The 20260-nt window shown below is 45.3% G+C and overlaps 1 protein-coding gene across 2 annotated transcripts in view; it reads left to right on the top strand.

Moving 5' to 3' along the window:
- The first annotated feature begins 13490 nt into the window (after nt 1–13490).
- LOC144607002 (rho GTPase-activating protein 45-like) overlaps nt 13491–20260 on the top strand; it is a 137994-nt gene continuing 131224 nt past the window's right edge. Inside the window, exons 1-2 of one of the 2 annotated variants that reach the window (XM_078423523.1) lie at nt 13491–13615; nt 19793–20123. In XM_078423523.1, the coding sequence (XP_078279649.1) occupies nt 13526–13615; nt 19793–20123 (421 nt within the window). In that variant the 5' untranslated portion in view covers nt 13491–13525. Of the gene's footprint in view, nt 13616–13823; nt 13950–19792; nt 20124–20260 lie in introns of those variants that run through there. The other variant, XM_078423522.1, reaches the window with a different exon arrangement.

Raw genomic sequence — 20260 nt, 5'->3', positions numbered from 1 at the left:
TAAGGGGGAGTATGAGTGCTAGGGCAGTTTATTGTTCTGGGTGTCGGATGTGGGGAATCTGGGAGTCTGATAGTCTTCCAGACATCCACATCTGCGCCAGGTGCGACGAGATGGGGCTCCTAAGGGACCATATTAGGAACCTGGAGCGGCAGATTGATGACCTCCGTCTGGTCAGGGAGAGTGAGGAGGTTATAGAGAGGAGTTAGAGAGGTGGTCACTCCAAGACCACGGGAGGTAGACAAGTGGGTCACGGTTAGGGGGGGGCAAGGAGCAGAGGCAGGGACTAGAGAGTACCCCAGTGGATGTACCCCTTGGCAATAAATACTCCTGTTTAGGTACTGTTGGGGAGTACAGCCTACCTGGGGGCAGTGACGGCGCCCGGGCCTCTGGCACGGAGTCCGGCCCTGTTGCTCAGAAGAGTAGGGAAAGGAAGAAGAGAGCGATAGTGATAGGGGACTCTATAGTGAGGGGGTCAGATAGGCGATTCTGTGGACGCAGTCGGGAGACCCGGATGGTAGTTTGCCTCCCTGGTGCCAGTGTTCGGGATGTATCTGAACGTGTCCAAGATATCCTGAAAAGGGAGGGAGAGGAGCCAGAGGTCATGGTACATATAGGTACCAACAATATAGGTAGGATAAGGGAAGAGGTCCTGAAAGGAGATTTTAGGGGGCTAGGAAGAGAGTTAAAAAAAAGGACTTCCAAAGTGATCATCTCAGGCTTACTGCCTGTGCCACGCGATAGTGAGAATAGGAATGGAGTGAGGTGGAGGATAAATACGTGGCTGAGGGACTGGTGCAGGGAGCAGGGATTCAAGTTTCTGGATCATTGGGACCTCTTCTGGGGGAAGTATGACCTGTACAAAAAGGACGGGTTACATCTGAACCTGAGGGGAACCAATATCCTGGCGGGGAGATTTGCTAAGGTAATTGCGGAGACTTTAAACTAGTACGGTTGGGGGGAGGGACTCAAACACAGATAGCTAATAGGCAGTGTGTGAGGCAGGAGGCAGAAAAGGAAAACACTCAGACCCAATATGTAGGAGAGAAAGAAGTGAAAAGAAATAAACTGAGAATAAGAAATGATGGGTCCCTTAAATGTGTATATTTTAATGCTGGGAGCATTGTAAGAAAGGTGGATGAGCTTAGAGCCTGGATTGACATCTGAAAGTATGATGTTGTGGCGATCAGTGAAACATGGTTGCAGGAGGGTTGCGATTGGCAATTAAATATTCCAGGATTTCATTGTTTCAGATGTGATAGAATCGGAGGGGCAAGAGGTGGGGGTGTTGCATTGCTTGTCAGGGAGGATATCACAGCAGTGCGTTGGCAGGACAGACTAGAAGGCTTGATTAGAGAGGCTGTTTGGGTGGAACTCAGAAATGAGAAAGGCTTAGCAACACTTATAGGGGTGTATTATAGACCGCCAAATAGGGAATGAGAATTGGAAGAGCAAATATGTAAGGAGATAGCAGATATTAGTAGTAAGCACAGAGTAGTGATTGTGGGTGATTTCAATTTTCCGTACATAGACTGGGAATCACATTCTGTTAAAGGGCTGGATGGTTTGGAGTTTGTAAAATGTGTGCAGGATAGTTTTTTGCAGCAATATGTAGAGGTACCTACCAGAGAAGGGGCAGTGTTGGACCTCCTGTTAGGAAATGAGACGGGTCAGGTGACGGAGGTATGTGTTGAGGAGCACTTTGGATCTAGTGATCACAATGCCATTAGTTTTAATATAATTATGGAGAAGGTCAAATCTGGACCAAGGGTTGAGATTTTGGATTGGAGAAAGGCTAATTTTGAGGAGATGAGAAAGGATTTAAAAGGAGTGAAATGGGACATTTTGTTTTATGAAAAGGATATAATAAAGAAATGGAGGATATTTAAAGGTGAAATTTTGAGAGTACAGAGTCTTTATGTCCCTGTTCGGTGGAAAGGAAAGAATAATAATTTGAAAGAGCCGTGGTTTTCCAGGGAAATTGGACACGGTTCGGAAAAAGAGGGAGATATACAATAAATATAAGCGGCAGGGAGTAAATGAGGTTCTTGAGGAATATAAAGAATGTAAAAGGAATCTTAAGAAGGAAATTAGAAAAGTGAAAAAAAGATATGAGGTTGCTTTGGCAAGTAATGTAAAAGTAAACCCCAAAGGGTTCTACAGATATGTCAATAGCAAAAGGATAGCGAGGGATAAAATTGGTCCATTAGAGAGTCAGAGTGGACAGCTATGTGCTGAGCCGGAAGAAATGGGGGAGATATTAAACAATTTCTTTTCTTCGGTATTCACCGAGGAGAAGGATATTGAATTATGTGAGGTAAGCGAAACAAGTAGAGTAGTGATGGAAATTATGAGGATCAAAGAAGAGGAGGTACGGACACTTTTGAAAAATATAAAAGTGGATAAGTCTCCAGGTCCTGATAGGATATTCCCTAGGACATTGAGGGAAGTTAGTGCAGAAATAGCAGGGGCTATGACGGAAATATTTCAAACGTCATTAGAAACGGGGATGGTGCCGGAAGATTGGCGCATTGCGCATGTTGTGCCTTTGTTTAAAAAAGGTTCTAAAAGTAAACCTAGCAATTATAGACCTGTTAGTTTGACGTCTGTGGTGGGAAAATTAATGGAAAAGATACTTAGGGACAATATATATAATCACATGGATAAACAAGGCCTGATTAGAAACAGTCAACATGGATTTGTGCCTGGAAGGTCATGTTTGACTAATCTTCTTGAATTTTTTGAAGAAGTTACCAGGGAAATTGATAAGGGCAAGGCTGTGGATGTTGTCTATATGGACTTCAGTAAGGCATTTGACAAGGTTCCACATGGAAGGTTGATTAAGAAGGTTAAATCGTTGGGTATTAATAGTGAGGTTGCAAGATGGATTCAACAATGGCTGAATGGGAGATACCAGAGGGTAATGGTTGACAACTGTATGTCAGGTTGGAGGCCAGTGTCTAATGGAGTACCCCAAGGATCTGTGTTGGGTCCACTGTTGTTTGTCATTTACATTAATGATCTGGATGATGGTGTGGCAAATTGGATTAGTAAGTATGCAGATGATACTAAGATAGGTGGTGTAGTTAATAATGAAGTAGATTTTCAAAGTCTACAGAGAGACTTGGGCCTTTTGGAAGGGTGGGCTGAAAGATGGCAGATGGAGTTTAATGCTGATAAGTGTGAGGTGCTGCATTTTGGTAGGACAAATCAAAATAGGACGTACAGGGTAAATGGTAGAGAATTGAGGAATGCAGTGGAACAGAGGGATCTGGGAATAACTGTGCATTGTTCCCTGAAGGTGGAATCTCATGTGGATAGGGTGGTGAAGAAGGCATTTGGTATGCTTGCCTTTATAAATCAGAGCATCGAGTATAGAAGTTGGGATGTAATGTTGAAATTGTACAGGGCATTGGTGAGGCCGCATCTGGAGTATGGTGTGCAGTTCTGGTCGCCAAATTATAGGAAGGATGTCGACAAAATGGAGAGGGTACAGAGGAGATTTACTAGAATGTTGCCTGGGTTTCAGCACTTAAGCTACAGAGAGAGATTGAACAGGTTGGAGCGTAGAAGGTTGAGGGGGGACTTGATAGAGGGGTAACATGAGGGGTAACTTCTTTACTCAGAGGGTGGTGGCTGTGTGGAATGAGCCTCCGGTGGAAGTGGTGGAGGCAGGCTCGATTTTATTATTTAAGAGTAAATTGGATAGGTATATGGATGGGAGGGGATTGGAGGGTTATGGTCTGAGAGCAGGTAGATGAGACTAGGTCAGAGAAAGTGGTCGGCGTGGACTGGTAGGGCCGAATGGGCCTGTTTCCGTGCTGTAATTGTTATATGGTTATATGGTTATATGATGCCAAGTTACGTTAACCTCCTGTGCCTGCTCATGATCCATATGTTGTATCCTTATTGTTTTGATGCGGTTATGCTTTATTTAGATTTTAGATTTAGAGATACAGTGCGGAAACAGGCCCACCGAGTCTGCGCCGCCCAGCGATCCCCGCACATTAACACTATCCTACACACACTAGGGACAATTTTTACATTTACCCAGTCAATTAACCTACATACCTGTACGTCTTTGGAGTGTGGGAGGAAACCGAAGATCTCGGAGAAAACCCAGGCGGGTCACGGGGAGAACGTACAAACTCCGTACAGACAGCGCCTGTAGTCAGGATCGAACCTGAGTCTCCGGCGCTGCATTCGCTGTAAGGCAGCAACTCTACCGCTGCGCCACCATGCCGCCCTTAATTCTTAATTGTTAACTGTATGTTTGTGTTAGACAATAGACAATAGACAATAGGTGCAGGAGTAGGCCATTCAGCCCTTCGAGCCAGCACCGCCATTCAATGCGATCATGGCTGATCACTCTCAATCAGTACCCCGTTCCTGCCTTCTCCCCATACCCCCTCACTCCGCTATCCTTAAGAGCTCTATCCAGCTCTCTCTTGAAAGCATCCAACGAACTGGCCTCCACTGCCTTCTGAGGCAGAGAATTCCACACCTTCACCACTCTCTGATTGAAAAAGTTCTTCCTCATCTCCGTTCTAAATGGCCTACCCCTTATTCTTAAACTGTGGCCCCTTGTTCTGGACTCCCCCAACATTGGGAACATGTTTCCTGCCTCTAATGTGTCCAATCCCCTAATTATCTTATATGTTTCAATAAGATCCCCCCTCATCCTTCTAAATTCCAGTGTATACAAGCCCAATCGCTCCAGCCTTTCAACATACGACAGTCCCGCCATTCCGGGAATTAACCTAGTGAACCTACGCTGCACGCCCTCCATAGCAAGAATATCCTTCCTCAAATTTGGAGACCAAAACTGCACACAGTACTCCAGGTGCGGTCTCACCAGGGCCCGGTACAACTGTAGAAGGACCTCTTTGCTCCTATACTCAACTCCTCTTGTTACGAAGGCCAACATTCCATTGGCTTTCTTCACTGCCTGCTGTACCTGCATGCTTCCTTTCATTGACTGATGCACTAGGACACCCAGATCTCGTTGAACTCCCCCTCCTCCTAACTTGACACCATTTGTGAGCGGAGCGCCAAGGCACATCCCTTGTATATGCACATACTTGGCCAATAAACTTATTCACTCATTCATTCATTCATTCATATCCCTTCATTCCCTGCATATCATCAAAACGTCTCCTAAATGCCACTGTCGTATCCGCCTCTACCATTAAACCTGGCAGCGCGCTTCAGCCACTCGCTACCCTCTACAAAAAAACACTAGCTCTGCACATCTCTTTTGAACTTTGGCCTTCGCTCGATCACTGAGGGAGCTGAACACACACCAGCCCCAGTTGGTGAGATCTTGTCGCACTGGTGACTGCTGTCAGCTTTGATTGTGGGTTGTACTGCCATCACCTGGTGGGACCAGGAAACGCCCAGCCCATCATTTCCTGGTTATTTCACTTTGTACCAACTGTGCCCTCTACCAGTGGCAACGCTCTTTACATGAGAAAGGACACAAAGTGCTGGAGTAACTCAGCAGGACAGGCAGCATTTCTGGAGAACGTGGATGAATGCCTTTTGCCTGGAAAGACGTCTTTTGCATTCTAAATGCATATTCCCAACATTGTATTGCATTGATTGCAACCACATCAAAACCGGATATGTATTTGAAAAATTATATGGCAATGGAAACTACAATTGTTAATTTTTAAGTAGAATTTCCCCACATATCAGATTTTTAAATTATGTACGTTCACAAAAATTGTGAGTTTCAAGTCGTTAATGAACCCCCTTTCCTCTTGCATTTGGAACCATGTGAACGGACAGCACACCAACACTTCCTCCAAACACACGCATCCATGACGACCGTGACGGCCATTCACGTTCATCCCATTTGCCCACATTAGGCCCGTATCCCTCCAATCCTTTTCTATCTCAGTACCTGTCCAAAATGCCTTTAAACAGGGGCGGCTCGGTAGCGCAGCAGTTGAGTTGCTGACTTACAGCACCAGAGACCCGAGTTCGATCCTGACTGTGGGCACTGTCCGTGCTGAGTTTGTACGTTCTCCCCGTGACCGCGTGGGTTTTCTCCGGGTGCTCCAGTTTCCTCCCACACTCCAAAGACTTGCAGGTTAATTGGCTTTGGTAAAATTGTAAATTGTCCCTAGTGTGTTTAGGATAGTGCTAGTGTACGGGGTGATTGCTGCTTGATGCGGAGTCAGTGGGTTGAAGGGCCTGTTTCCACGCTGTATCACTAAACTAAACATTGTAATTGTATCTGCTCCTAATGTATAGTGAATAAAATCGCTCCTAATGTATAGCGAGTGGATGATTAGCCATGATTACAGTGAATGGCGGTGCTGGCGTGAAGACCCAATGGCCTACCAAAATAAAATCGCTCCTAATCTATAGCGAGTGGAAGCAAAAGTGGGAGAACATAGAACTAGTGTGAACGATGGCCTGCATGGACCCAGTGGGCCGAGAGGCCTATTTCCATGCCGTAGCTTTCAATCTTTCAAACGTTGACTAATTTTCCTGCCTGTGGGTGTTGGGATGCTGCTTACATTGTATTTTAAGGCAATAGTCATTTTCCAGTGAGTTACATGAAATAGATGTCACTTAATAATTCCAATTCCTTTCCTAAATTTGTGCATGCCAGATACTTATGACTCCTTGTTTCCACCAGTCCTTACTTCATCTGAGATTTATGTAGTTCGGTATTGTCTCAGCATTAAAACTAGTCTCTTTATCAGTGTCAGGTGAGAGGATTTGTTGGACTGCATTAGAAACCACACTCAGAAACAATTAGCAGGGGAAGTCATTCACCGCTTGAGTCAGCATCACCATTCACTGAGGCCGTATTATACCTGTGCACCACCTGCCTGTGGTCCCATAATTCCCCTAACCTCCAAGTATACTCCAGTACTTGGGGTATTGTGTTCAATTTTGGTTACCTTGTTTTTAGAAAGGATGCCATTAAGCTGGAAAGAGGGCAGAGAAGATTTAGGAGGACGCTGCCAGGACTTGAGGGCCTGAGCTACAGAGAGAGGTTGGGCAGGCTAGGACTTTATTCCTTTGGTGCACAAGAGGCTGAGGGGTGATCTTACGGAGGTGTATAAGATCATGAGGGGAAAAGAGTTGAATGCAGTGTCTTTTACTCAAGGTAGAGAAATCAAGAACCAAAGGGCATAGATTTACGATGAACGGGGCATAATTTAACAGGAACCACAGGGACATTTTCTTCACTCAGAGGATGATGGGTATATGGAAGAAGATGCCAGAGGAAGTCATTGAGGTAGGTATAACAGCATTTTAAAAACATTTGAGATAGACAAAGTTTAGTCTAGAGATACAGCGCAGAAACAGGCCCTTCGTCCCACCGGGTCCACACCGACCAGTGATCCCTGCACGGTAAGACTATCCTACACACACTAGGTACAATTTACATTTATACTCAGCCAATTAACCTACAAACCTGTATGTCTTTGGAGTGTGGGAGGAAACAAAAGATCTCAGAGAACACCCATGCGTTCACGGGAAGAACGTGCAAACTCCGTACAGACAGCACCCGTAGTCGGGATTGAACCTGGGTCTCTGGTGCTGTAAGGCAGCAACTCCATCACCATGCTGCCCATGCACCCAGTGCTGGAGTAACTCAGCAGGTCAGGCAGCATCTCTGGGGAAAATGGATGGATGACATTTCCGTCCAGGACTTTACTTCAGACCAGCGTCTGGTGTTCCTTGTTTCTATTTTAAAAAACACTTGGACAGGTACATGAATAGAAAAGGTTTAAAGGGACATGGACCAACAACACACAAAAAGGGATTAGCTTATATGGGGCATCTTGTTCGGATGAACGAGTTGAGCCAAAGGGCATTTCTCTGTGCTCTATGCTTCTGAGTAGCAATTTGTTGCTTCTGCTGAGGAGGAGGTGGTGCTTTTCTGTATAAATCCAAAGCTTGTTTTTTTTAATTTTTAACAGTTGCTTTGATGTGGGTAACAGTTGCTTTTCATTAATCGAGATAACAATAAAGTAGTAACACTAGATGGAGTCTACACTGGTGGTAGACTGCATTAGTTTAGATGTTGAAAATGATTTAGCCAATGTAAAAAAAATGTTAATGAAGAAGGGTCTCCTATTCCTTTTCTCCAGAGATGCTGTCTGACCCGCTGAGTTACTCTAGCTTTTTGTGTCTATCTTCAGTTTAAACCAGCATCTGCAGTTCCTTCCTACCGAAAATATACTTTATTGATAAGATTTACGATTTTAAAATGCAGGACATCAAATTATTATCATTCACGATACCCATTTTATCAACATATTTTAGAATGGTTGGATTATTTTAGCACGGATTAATGGCCTTAATCACCCCAGAATTCAATTTTCCACATGTCAGCAGATTTCCTGAGATATTATCGAGGATGACTCTGAATAAAATACAGTGTAACAGTGGATGGTATTTGGTACGTAATATAGCATTGTAACATTGTCATTTACGTTGTCTAAATAAACCAAGTTCTGTTCCATCAAGACAATAATCAGTGATAGGAAAATTGTTACAGGAAGTAGGTGCGACACAGCAGGAAGTACATGCTGCTCTTACACTCCAACATACAGCAAGTGAAATTTACATAATCAAGTGTGGTTGTGCGGGCGTACACAGAGATTGAATTGGCCAAAATAAAGAATGAATGGGGATCCTCGAACATTAAATCAGCATGGAATGACTGTCCATTACGCCAGGAACTGATACAATCACAAGGGTGGAAAATAGGGCCATCTCTGGAGCAAAATGTCACGTTAAAAAAAAAAAAAGCAACTTTCCAAAGCAATGTCGATTATTTCTTTCTCACTCAGACCCATTGAAGACCTATTGCTACAAAATGTTCAGTCTTATCATGTGCTTTCATATCCAAATAGAGTCATGGAGTCATTGTGTCAAACAGCACAGAGACATGCCCCTCAGCCCAACTCATTCATGCTGACCAAGATGCCCCTTCTAAACCAGTCCCATGTATCAGTGTTTGGCCCATATCCCTCAAACCCTTTCCTCTCAATGTGCCTGTCAAAATGTCTTTTACATCTTGTTATTGTAGCTGCTTCGACTATTTCTTCTTGCAGCTCATTCGATACACTCACCACCCTCTGTGAAGAAGTTGGACCCCAGGTTCCTATTAAATCTTTCTCCTCTCACTTTAAACCTATACCCACTAGTTCTTGATTTTCTGACCTTGGGGGGGGGGGGGGGGGGGGAAGACTTCATCCATCCTATCTATTCCTCTCATGATTTTGTATGCCTCATTAGGATCACCTCTCAGCCGCTCAGGGGTTGATGGAATAAAGTCCAATCCTGCCCAACCTCTCCCTACAGCTCAGGCTGTCAAATCTTAGCATCATCCTTATTTATCCTCTCTGCACTCTTTCCAGCTTAAAGGCAAGTTTCCTTTAGCAGTTGCCCAAACATGAGCAAAATACGCCAAGTGTGGCCTCACTAATGTCTTGTAAAACTGCAACCCTATGTCCCAACTTCTGCACTCAATTCCCTGACTAATGAAGGCTGATGTACCATAGCCTCTTCACCACCCTGTTTACCTGTGATGCTACTTTGTACTTTTACTCCGAGATCCTCTACAACACTCCCCAGGGCATTGCCATTCACTTCACTGCCTATGAAGGTCCTACCTGGTTTGACTTTCCAAAATGTATCACCTCACACTTATCTGAATTAAACTCCATTAGCCATTCCTTGGCCCACTTGCCCAGCTGATCAAGATCCCGCTGCAATTCTGGCTAACTATCTTCACCGTCTACCATACCACCTATTTTAGTGTCAACTGCAAACGTACTAATCATGTCTTGTGCATTCTCATCCAAATCCTCAATATTGATGACATACAGTAATGGGGTCAGCCCTGATCCCTGAGGCACACCACCTAGTCACAGGCCTCCAGTCCAAATAACATCCTTCCACCCCAACCCTCCGCTTCCTACCATGAAGCCTGTTCCATATTCAAATGTACCAGGAATGGAAGACTGGAGATCAGGCAAGCTCTTCATGTTTCAGAAATAATTGCACTGCTTATTTTGTGCCTCTGTTATTAATGGTATATTTCTCTCATTTACTTGCTGTGAAGTTGTCTCACGATCGAAAATACTAGCCTATTCATCAGAGTTCATGTTTTTCTATTCTGCTGAATGTGTTGTGTGTAGGACTGTGCCGGCTTCAACCTCCTAAAAAACGTTCACAAAATTGGACGAGAAAAGCCCATTAAAAATAGCAACATGTCCTTTGGCGTGTGGATTCCTGTGCTGATCCGTATGAGCTTTTGTCTCCACGCTGGAGCTTGTATCTTCACCCACCCACTGCTGGGAAGCGAGCCTCTGGAGCTCCACGCCGGAGCTCCACGCTGGAGCTTGCATCTTCACCCACCCACTGCTGGGAAGCGAGCCTCTGGAGCTCCACGCTGGAGCTTGCATCTTCACTACTGGGAAGCGAGCCTCTGGAGCTCCACGCTGGAGCTTGCATCTTCACCCTCCCACTGCTAGGAAGCGAGCCAACATTTCAATAATTCCCTTCTTGGCAGTCAGAGGTTCAGCTGTCGACGGACTGGGAGGGAAGTCACGGCACTCTATCTGGGCAGCCTTCACGCGATGAACTGGCCCCTGTGACAGTCCGTGGGGGGGGGGGGGCTGATCAAGCAGTCAATGATCACCGAAGATCAACACAAAGAGCTGGAGCAACCCACGGGTCAGGCAGCATCTCTGGAGAAAAAGGATCAGGTGATGTTTTGGGCCAGAACCCTTTGCCAGTCGATGATTCCTGCCTGCATCATAAAATAGACTCGCGACTGACTAAAGGATCTCTCAGTGAAGGGCAAAAATATACAAAGTGCTGGAGTAACTCAACAGGTCAGGCAGCATCTGTGGAAGACATGGATCGGTGACATTTCCGGTGGACCCAAAACATTGCCTGTCCGTTTGTATAACCCAGAAAGATACAGCACAGGAACGGGCCTTTTGGCCCACAATGTCTGCGCTGAACATGATGCCAAGCCAAACTGGTCTCATCTGCCTGTACATGATCCATATCCTTCTATCCCCTGCACTTACATGTGCCTATCTAAAAGACTCTTGAATGCCACTACTGTATCTGTTTCCACTACCACCCCTGGCAGTGCCTTCCAGGCCCCCACTCCCCTTTGTGTAAAAAGACTTGTCCTGCACATCTCCATTAAACTTCCCCCTCTCACCTTCTTGCTATGCCTTCTAATGTTGGACATTTCCACCTGGGAAAAAAGGTTCTGACTGTCTACCCAATCTATTCCTCTCATAATTTTACATTCCTCTATCAAGTCTCCTCTGAACCTCTGACAATCCAGAGAATACAATCCGTCCATCCAAACCTCTCCCTGTAGCTGAAACCATCTGACCCAGGCACCATCCTGACTAATGGTGCTATCTGTTCTGAGTTTGTATGTTCCAAAGATGTGCAGGTTTGTAGGTTAATTGGCTTATGTAAATTGTCGCTAGTGTGTAGGATCTTGTTCATGGTCTGAAGAAGGGCTCCACCCCTCCCCTTACTTTCAGGCTGAAGAGGGGTCCCGACCTTAAATGTCACCCATCCTTTTTCTCCGGTGATGCTGCCAGACCAGTTGAGTTACTCCAGTACTTTTTGTCTATCTCCAGAGAGTACAGGACCAGAGCCATCAACCACTCTTCTTTCGTTAACCAATCGTGCCCGGGGTTATTGATGGCCCACTGAGTCCGCGCCGACCAATGATCCCCGTACACTAGCACTATCCTACACACACGATGAACAATTTACAATTTTCACTGAAGCTAAATAACCTACAAACCTATACGTCTTTGGAGTGGAAGGAATCCAGAGCACCCGGAGAAAACCCATGAGGTCACAGGGAGAATGTACAAATTCCGTACGGACAACACCCATACTCAGGATCGAGCCCAGGTCTCTGGCACTGAAAGGCAGCAACTCTAATGCCGTGCCACCCCAATTGTTCCTTGTTTCTACACCTCTACAATTATCTTTTGACACCTTCCTCCAAGCCAATTTTGAATAGAAGTATGGTTGGAAAGCAAAATAATGTAGGGGCATGGAGAAAGAGCAGGCGTTAATTGGATGGCTCCTTCAAAGGGGGAGGCACGGCAATGATGTTATCCGGCATCTGAACCATCCTACCACAACTAGAGAGCCGTCCTGAACTACTATCCACCTCATTTAGACAATAGACAATAGGCGCAGGAGTAGGCCATTCAGCCCTTTGAGCCAGCACAACCATTCAATGTGATCATGGCTGATCATTCTCAATCAGTACCCCGTTCCTGCCTTCTCCCCATACCTCCTGACTCTGCTATCCTTAAGAGCTCTATCTAGCTCTCTCTTGAATGCATTCAGAGAATTGGCCTCAACTGCCTTCTGAGGCAGAGAATTTGGACTATCTGTGATCGGACTTTACCGGCTTTACCTTGCACTAAACGTTACTCCCTTATCATGTATCTGTACACGGTGAATGGGTCGACTGTAATCATGTACTGTCTTTCCGCTGACTGGTTAGCACACAACAAAAGCTTTTCCCTGTACCTCGGTACACGTGACAATAAACTAAAACTAACCCAGACCCAATGGCCCTTTGTCGAAGTAAGAGCACTGGAGTCAGAGAGCTCCAGTGACCCAAGCCGCAAGTATCCAAGATAAGGGGAACATGTTGGGTGGATGTTGCCATAGAGGGAGTACAGAGAAGGTTCACCAGATTGATTCCTGGGATGGCAGGAATTTCATATGAAGAAAGACTGGATAGACTCGGCTTGTACTCGCTGGAATTTAGAAGATTGAGGGGGGATCTTATAGAAACGTACAAAATTCTTAAGGGGTTGGACAGGCTAGATGCAGGAAGATTGTTCCCGGTGTTGGGGAAGTCCAGAACAAGGGGTCACAGTTTAAGGATAAGGGGGAGTCTTTTAGGACCGAGATGAGAAAGTTTTTTTTCACACAGAGAGTGGCGAATCTGTGAAATTCTCTGCCACAGAAGGTAGTTGAGACCAGTTCATTGGCTATATTTAAGAGGGAGTTAGATGTGGCCCTTGTGGCTAAAGGGATCAGGGGGTATGGAAAGAAGGCAGGTACGGGATACTGAGTTGGATGATCAGCCATGATCATATTGAATGGCGGTGCAGGCTCGAAGGGCCGAATGGCCTACTCCTGCACCTATTTTCTATGTTTCTAATCTCAGTGTCTGGCTTCACAGGTATCATCAGGCTGAGCAGACGTTAGGTGGAGTAACGTGCTGAAATGTTGCAAGGAGAGGTGCATGTAGCAGTTTGGGAGCCAATGAGACGAGCGGCCGGGTGTCACATGCGAGGGGGAGGACAGAGTAACGGAATGCCCTGGCTGTCACCAGCAGCTCGCAGGGGCTGTGCCGCCACACTGCATGGGATAGAGGGAGGTGAGGGGCACTGCTGGAGATAGAGGAGGAGGAGGAGGAGGAGGAGAAGGAGACAGCCGCGGGGAGAGAAGGAGGGAGAGCTCGCCCTGGGTTGGAGACATGTTCTCTCGCAAGAAAAGAGAATTGATCAAAACGCCTTCAATATCTCTGAAGAACAGAACAGGAAGTCCCGTGCCGCTCTGCACATCTGTAAGTTGCAAGCATCCGAATGCGTTCAAATCATCTTGGGGGTGGGTGGGTGGTTGTTGCAAAATCATCCGCACTCGCAGCTGCGGCTGGATGAATGCAGGGCGCTGGTGGATGGAGCTGCAGCCCCGAGCCCCAGATAGTAACAGTGCAGTGGGGAGGTGGCAAGTGGGTGGGTGAATAGCTGAGTTACTGGGACATTGAGGGAAGGATGCTCAATAAGCGAAACGCCGGCAAAAGCAGCTACAGCCCTTACACGACAGGGCTGCGGGGCAAGAAAGGCAGGTCAAAGGCGGGGCTGGACGCGCTGCCAAACCGACCAAAGGTATGGCTCACGGTAGGTAGAAAACACCCAGGGGGGAGACCAACTCTTTGTGCAAGACGCCTGCTAAATGTTCCCTCTTGTCACCCACTCTTGGTGATGGACGCAGCACCATGGATAGGCAGGCGTGCATTAGTGGTACATCTACAGTGGTACAGTATCGCCATATCAATCGTCTTACGCTTTTCTTATTACAACGCTGAAAGTAGCTGGAAACGAAATTTTAAAAAAAAACTTTTTTTCTCCAGAGATGCTGCCTGACCCGCTGAGTAACTTTCTTTGGTATAAACCAGAGACAGCAATTCTTAGTTTCAACAGTTAAAGTTTCCTAAAGTTTGTCTACAACAGTTTTTCTCTGCAACAGTTCAGCCCCCGACACGATGATTTAAAGTGTGAGAAAATAACTGCAGATAGATGCTGGTACAAATCGAATTCACAAAAATGCTGGAGTAACTCAGCAGGTCAAGGCAGCATCTCGGGAGAGAAGGAATGGGTCTGAAGAACGGTCTCGACCCGAAACACTCGCCCATTCCTTCTCTCCTGAGATGCTGCCTGACCTGCTGAGTTACGCCAGCATTTTGTGAATAAACACCAATGATTTAGAGTGGACAAGACGGGTTGCCCGCTCTTTGATAGCTTCTATACTCAATGGCCCGGCCAGAAGACGAGTCGCTCCCATCTAACTGTGTTACAAACAGTGCCTTCAGCTCCCAGCGTGCAGTTTCTGGCTCAGGCCCGTTTAATTTTGCTAACGCAAAGAAATCGGTGGCATCAGGTCACACGCTCATTGCCTTTATTTGTTTCAATATCCATTCATTTTGCATTCCAGCACAATTCTGTAGGGACGATGGGGTGGACGGAATTGTGCAGTCAGTGGAGTAACTAACTGGTTGGGGAAAAAAAAAGATTGGTTAAAAAATAGTTGGTAGAAAGTTGGTTCGATAACGCGAAGAGTTCCTATGTTTGACCAGGGATCCCGGGACTGAAACGTTGACTCTATCTCCCTTCCACAGATGCCGTCTGATCCGCAGATGTTAACAAAAAATGTCCCTGTCTCTCTCTTTATTGCAGTTTAAAAAATATATATTATAATTTACTGAACGAAATGTGTGAGAGATACAATTTGCAGACGAGGAAGCATGTAGATGACCCGTAGACTAACTTTAGGAAACTTTAAGTGTTGAAACTAAGAACTGCTGTGGCTGGTTTATACCAAAGAAAGTTACTCAGCGGGTCAGGCAGCATCTTTGGAGAAAAAAAGGGCCTTTTTTATAATCTCCAGAGATGTTGCTTGACCCGCTGAGTTACTCCAGCACGTTGTGTCAAACTTTAACTGTTTCTCTCTCCACAGAAGCTGCTCAACTCGTAGTTCTGACATTTTCACCCTTTAATTTAGATCTGTACTTTTGTTTTTGAACCCATTGATGCACTCCTTTTAACCCATGATATTTCCATTTATCTTCAGACCAATGCATATTGCAACGGGAGCTTGTTAGATTGTTTGCATTTGCGTTTTTAAGCTGCTACATTTAATATTCTTCAAAATGAGAGGAAGGAAAGCAGCCTGAAGTTTGTAATGTGAGAAGAGTATCGCCTGTCGATCGCCTTCTTCTGTGCTTGACTGTGAGGACATTAAAGAAATATCGCCGAGAGTTCCGTTAGTTTCACAAGATGTTTATGAGCAGTAGTTTTAAAAAAAACCCAGTTTTGTTGAGTTTGGTTGTTGCAATTTCATCAAAGATGTGGAAAGAGGAATTGCCTGTGGTCCCATTTACTCAAGAAGATGAACTGGTAGCTTGCTTCTAATTCGGTTGCTGGTCGCACACAAAGTGTTAGTTACAGGGAGTGGCTCAGGTAGCAAGGCAGAGGGAGCCCTGTTTAGAGTTGTTGCAGAAATAATGCTTCCACCTCTGGGGAAGAACAGAACAAAGGAATCGCCAAAATCAGAAAAGTCACTGAGACACTGGAGGGGATTCAAAAGGAATGACAAAGAGGGACTGGAATGTGGAACTTGTCACTGTGGAGAATCATTGTTGCAGTTACTGTGGACGCATCTCAGGGGAGATGGACAGGCCCATGTGGGAAAATGGAAGACAGGGCCACATTTAGGGTGGCACAGCGGCACTGCTTGTAGAGTGCTGCCTCACAGCGCCAGAGACCTGGGTTCGATCCTGACCTCGGGTGCTGTGTGCGTGGAGTGTGCACGTTCTCCATGTGATCACATGGGTTTCCTGTGTGGGTTCGTAGGTTAAGTGACCTCTGTAAATTGCTCCTGGTGTGAAGGCAGTGGATGGGAAAGTAGAGCTATGTGAATGAGCGGCCGGCATGAACTCGATGGGTTGAAGGGCCTGTTTCCATGCAGTCTCTTTCAATCCAACTTGATGTTGATGAGGAAGTCAGAAGTAGTGGAGCATTAATTTGGCACATGCCAAATCTTGGGCTTGAATGGCCAGTTTCTGTATATCTTACGTCATCCTTTGTAAACCCATGAGGATGCTGCATTTCATTGGGATGGTGTTCAGCTGTCATCGTCCTGTGGGCAGCATCGTACCTTTGAAGCACGGCGCCATCCCTAGGTCACACACATGTGGGTTCACTGCCATAGGAAATTGACACCTGCGCAGAACAAGTTCGATAAACCTACGCTACGCAAAGAAAGGCACAGTTGACACCATTTAAGGGAATAATCTGACAGTCACTTTACTGGTCCTTATCTTGAAATCACAAAATTGTACTTTAACTGTTTGTGATTTTTTTATTTCGGACAAAAATCAGCCTTGGGAGGAATTGATGCATGAACTGCAATTCCACGATGTGCGGTGATATAAAACTTTCTTTAGCCGAGTCGATCTGCCTGTTTGTGAAGTCAGCTTCCTGTGTCTGTGTTTGAGTTGCGCTCGGTAGCTCAGCGTTGGCAGTGAGAAGTGAAAATCCATTTCAGATCCATGCGCCTGATATCACCAGGTACCAAAGATTTGGAACGTCTAACTCTGCGGCGTAATTAGCATTGAAAAAAAAAAATCGACTTTTAAAACACTTCGCTACCCTTCTGAAAACAGGAAAAGTGAAGAGAGTCAGTAACATATTGCAACATGACATCTGTGGAAATGTGGAACATGATACTGCAGCTGTCAACGAACATGAGAATGAAAATAAAACAATACGCAGCACACTGAACAATGTGACAACAAAGATGACATATTACTGCGTATATTTTCAACACAGTTGAACAAAATATCATTTATAGCTCGTGAAGTAATCAGGGGTGGGTGCTGAGCTCTGGGGTGCTGAGCTCTGGGGAGATTTTAACTTCAATCTCTCCACGTTCAGTTCCATCACCTGAGGTTAAGTAGCAAAGGCATCAAAACTCTGCTTAACCCTAAAGAGTGCATAGGGAGAATGTTTTATATTCTTGATTATTACCCAAAGACTGAAGATGCAGGAAAGACATAAAGTGCTGGAGTAACTCAGCGGGTCAGGGAGCATCCCTGGAGAACCTGGATAGGTGAAGTTTCGGGTTGGGACCCTTCTTCAGACTGACTGAAGATGCATTACTTTGAAAATGCATATTGGTGCCCATGGGGTTGGGCTGTGTGTTGATTGCCTTCCTGTGGAAAGTTATCAGCCAAAAGTTTTCACTTTTTCCCCTCGACGCTGATACCACCGAACCTGCTCAATAATTCTGGTACTTGTTTTTTTTCTTGGATTTCCAGTTTCTGCATTATTGGACAGAGATTGAGCAAGTTTGGATTTAGTTTAGGTTCGGGTTAGATTCACTTACTATCTGGGTTTGAGATGACTTTGTTGCCTTGTGTCTATCACTCTATGACTCTGTTGTGCCACTGGGCATCTTGGGACTCCACCATTCTGTACTTACCCCACTTTCTGCTGATGTATTTATACTCCACCTGAAGTTGCATAAAGGCGCACGCATTTAGAACTTATTAATAATGTTTCAAAGAGATTTCACTGAATTAGTACAAGTGGAAACACACAGCTTATCACATCGCTTTCCCTGCCTTAAGTTCGACATTCACAACAATGTTTTGATGGTTTTTAGTTGAGATAATCGTTCAGCTTCCAAACAGTCATGTCTCTTGAATGTTCATAATTTAAATAAACCAGGGAGCTTCCGGCTGCTGTCTACAAGTTAGTCTAAGGTGTGAATATGTGGTGAACTATTGGCAGTGGCAGAAGAACCAGGTTGGACAATCAGCAGTCCAACGTCAAGCATTTCCCTCAGTGATTTGTATGCCCATTATAATCTTGGTTTTAAGATGCTGCCTGACCCACTGAGGTTCTCCAGTACTTTGTGTCTTACTCAACTATGTTTAACTGTGACCGAGTGAGCTTCCTCCGGATGCTCTGGTTTCCTGAACAAATTTCTGTTAGTAATTTTCTGTTTTAAAAATTACTGTTTAATTACTAAGTTTAGTTCAGATGGACACCAGGCCCTTTGGCCCACGGAGTCCACGCCAACCATCGATCACCACTTCACACAAGTTATATCTTATCCCACTTGCAACAATGCAACAAGCTGTAGTTGATCCAAACTTGAACATGTGGACAGTGAAAATCCCTCCTTGGGTGGAGTTGGAACGTCAAAGGTTAAACTTTCACTCCACCTGGGACATCTTTAAATGTAAAAGTAAAGGCTAAAGTAAAGAAAGTGCCCACAGGACATCGGTTGTGGTAGCTGTGAAGACTTTGAACATGCATGTGATCTTAGTCAGCATGACTACGGGTGGTGCAGCTGGTAGAGCTGCTGCCCTGATAGCACCAGAGACCCATCCTGACCTCGGGTGCTGTCAGGAAGAAACCTTAACCGATGAAAAATCCAACAAGATATCATCTTCTTGGTATTTTTAATAAGTGTTTTAGTCAACACATATAATTGTAATATTTAAACTTAAACTCTGGCATGAAGGAAAATTACAAAAATTTAACATAGAAAAGTTTGAACTGCATTACATTTGCCTATTCCTTCCCCATATTCTTTCTCAACTTTAACAACGGACCAGTCAAGTTGACTTCCGTTACTGTTATTACTTGATATTTGACGTGGTGTAATCTTTACAGGTGTTTTTTCTCCTTTAAAAAAAATTACCTTTGAATCCTTTGGTTACCTGAAAATCGGTGCTGGTTATTACAAGATAGCAGAAGGTGGCATCAGAAATCTAATCATGATCTATCACATAAACTGTAGTTTGCTAAAAGGTACGCATTACATGTTCACCTGTACGAAGGGTCCCAACCTGAAACGTCACCTATCCATGTTTTCCAGGGATGTTGCCTGACCCTCTGCAACAGCATAATAGTTTTAAATAAGGAGATTATTTCTCCTATCTGACTTCTGAACAGTCCTTCCACCAACTAAGGTACATTGCCAATCCTCCAACCTACCTCATTGCAGACATTGGACTTTTACTGTTATGCTACAATGCTGAGGACTATATTCTGCACACTGTATCTTTCTCTTTGTTCTACCTATGTACGGGTTTGGCTTGATTGGATTCTGATTTGATCGGATAGTATGTAAAACAAAAACGTTTCCCTCTCCCTTGACTCAGTCTGAAAAAAGGTCTCAACCCGACCCGTCACCTATTCCTTTTCTCCAGAGATGCTGCCTGACCCGATGAGTTACTCCAGCTTTTTGTCCCTCTCTTTGGTGTTGTTCCTTCCCACACAAAACCTTTCAGTACCTCGGGACAAATGACAACAATAAACCTAATCCGAAAGCAGTTTGTGAAGTATGGGGTTGAATCAGGACCTGCCTCCTACAGTCGACGTTCATCCCATATTGATTTCTAGTCTTCTGATTATCATGGTTTGGTGACTCTTTCTTATTGCGTTGACAGGAGCTGCCTCGTAAAGATGCCGTCGAGGCACCGGCCTCACTGGCCGGCTCCTTGTCTGAACTATGTGCTGGGAACACCTCCGTGACCAAGCTCAGTTCGAGTCCGAGTGGTGTCAACACTCTCAAGAGGCCCAGCAGCCTGAGCAGACACTGCAGTGCTGCAGCTTCCTCAATCAACACCACCGGGACGTGGGGCAAAGGGTACAAGACCCCTGGCGCTGGCATTCCGGAGGGCAACGAGGGGCTCGAGGTGGAGGAGATCACCCATCTACTGAGGGACGTGGCCAGGTTCGCAGAGTCGGTGGAGACACTGAAGGACATTGTCTTAGAAGGTGAGTGGACATCTCCGGAAATGGTGGCCTGGCTTACCAGGTACCCTGCCTGTCAATGCTGATGGTTTGATCATTTTGCTTGATTACATTTTATTTGCTGTAAGTGGCCAGCTTTCTGCAGTCAGGTTTCAGACCTT

This window comes from Rhinoraja longicauda, chromosome 28, assembly GCF_053455715.1.
Source record: "Rhinoraja longicauda isolate Sanriku21f chromosome 28, sRhiLon1.1, whole genome shotgun sequence".
NCBI classification, from domain to species: domain Eukaryota; kingdom Metazoa; phylum Chordata; class Chondrichthyes; order Rajiformes; family Arhynchobatidae; genus Rhinoraja; species Rhinoraja longicauda.
This window is presented reverse-complemented; position numbering and strand designations above follow the sequence as displayed.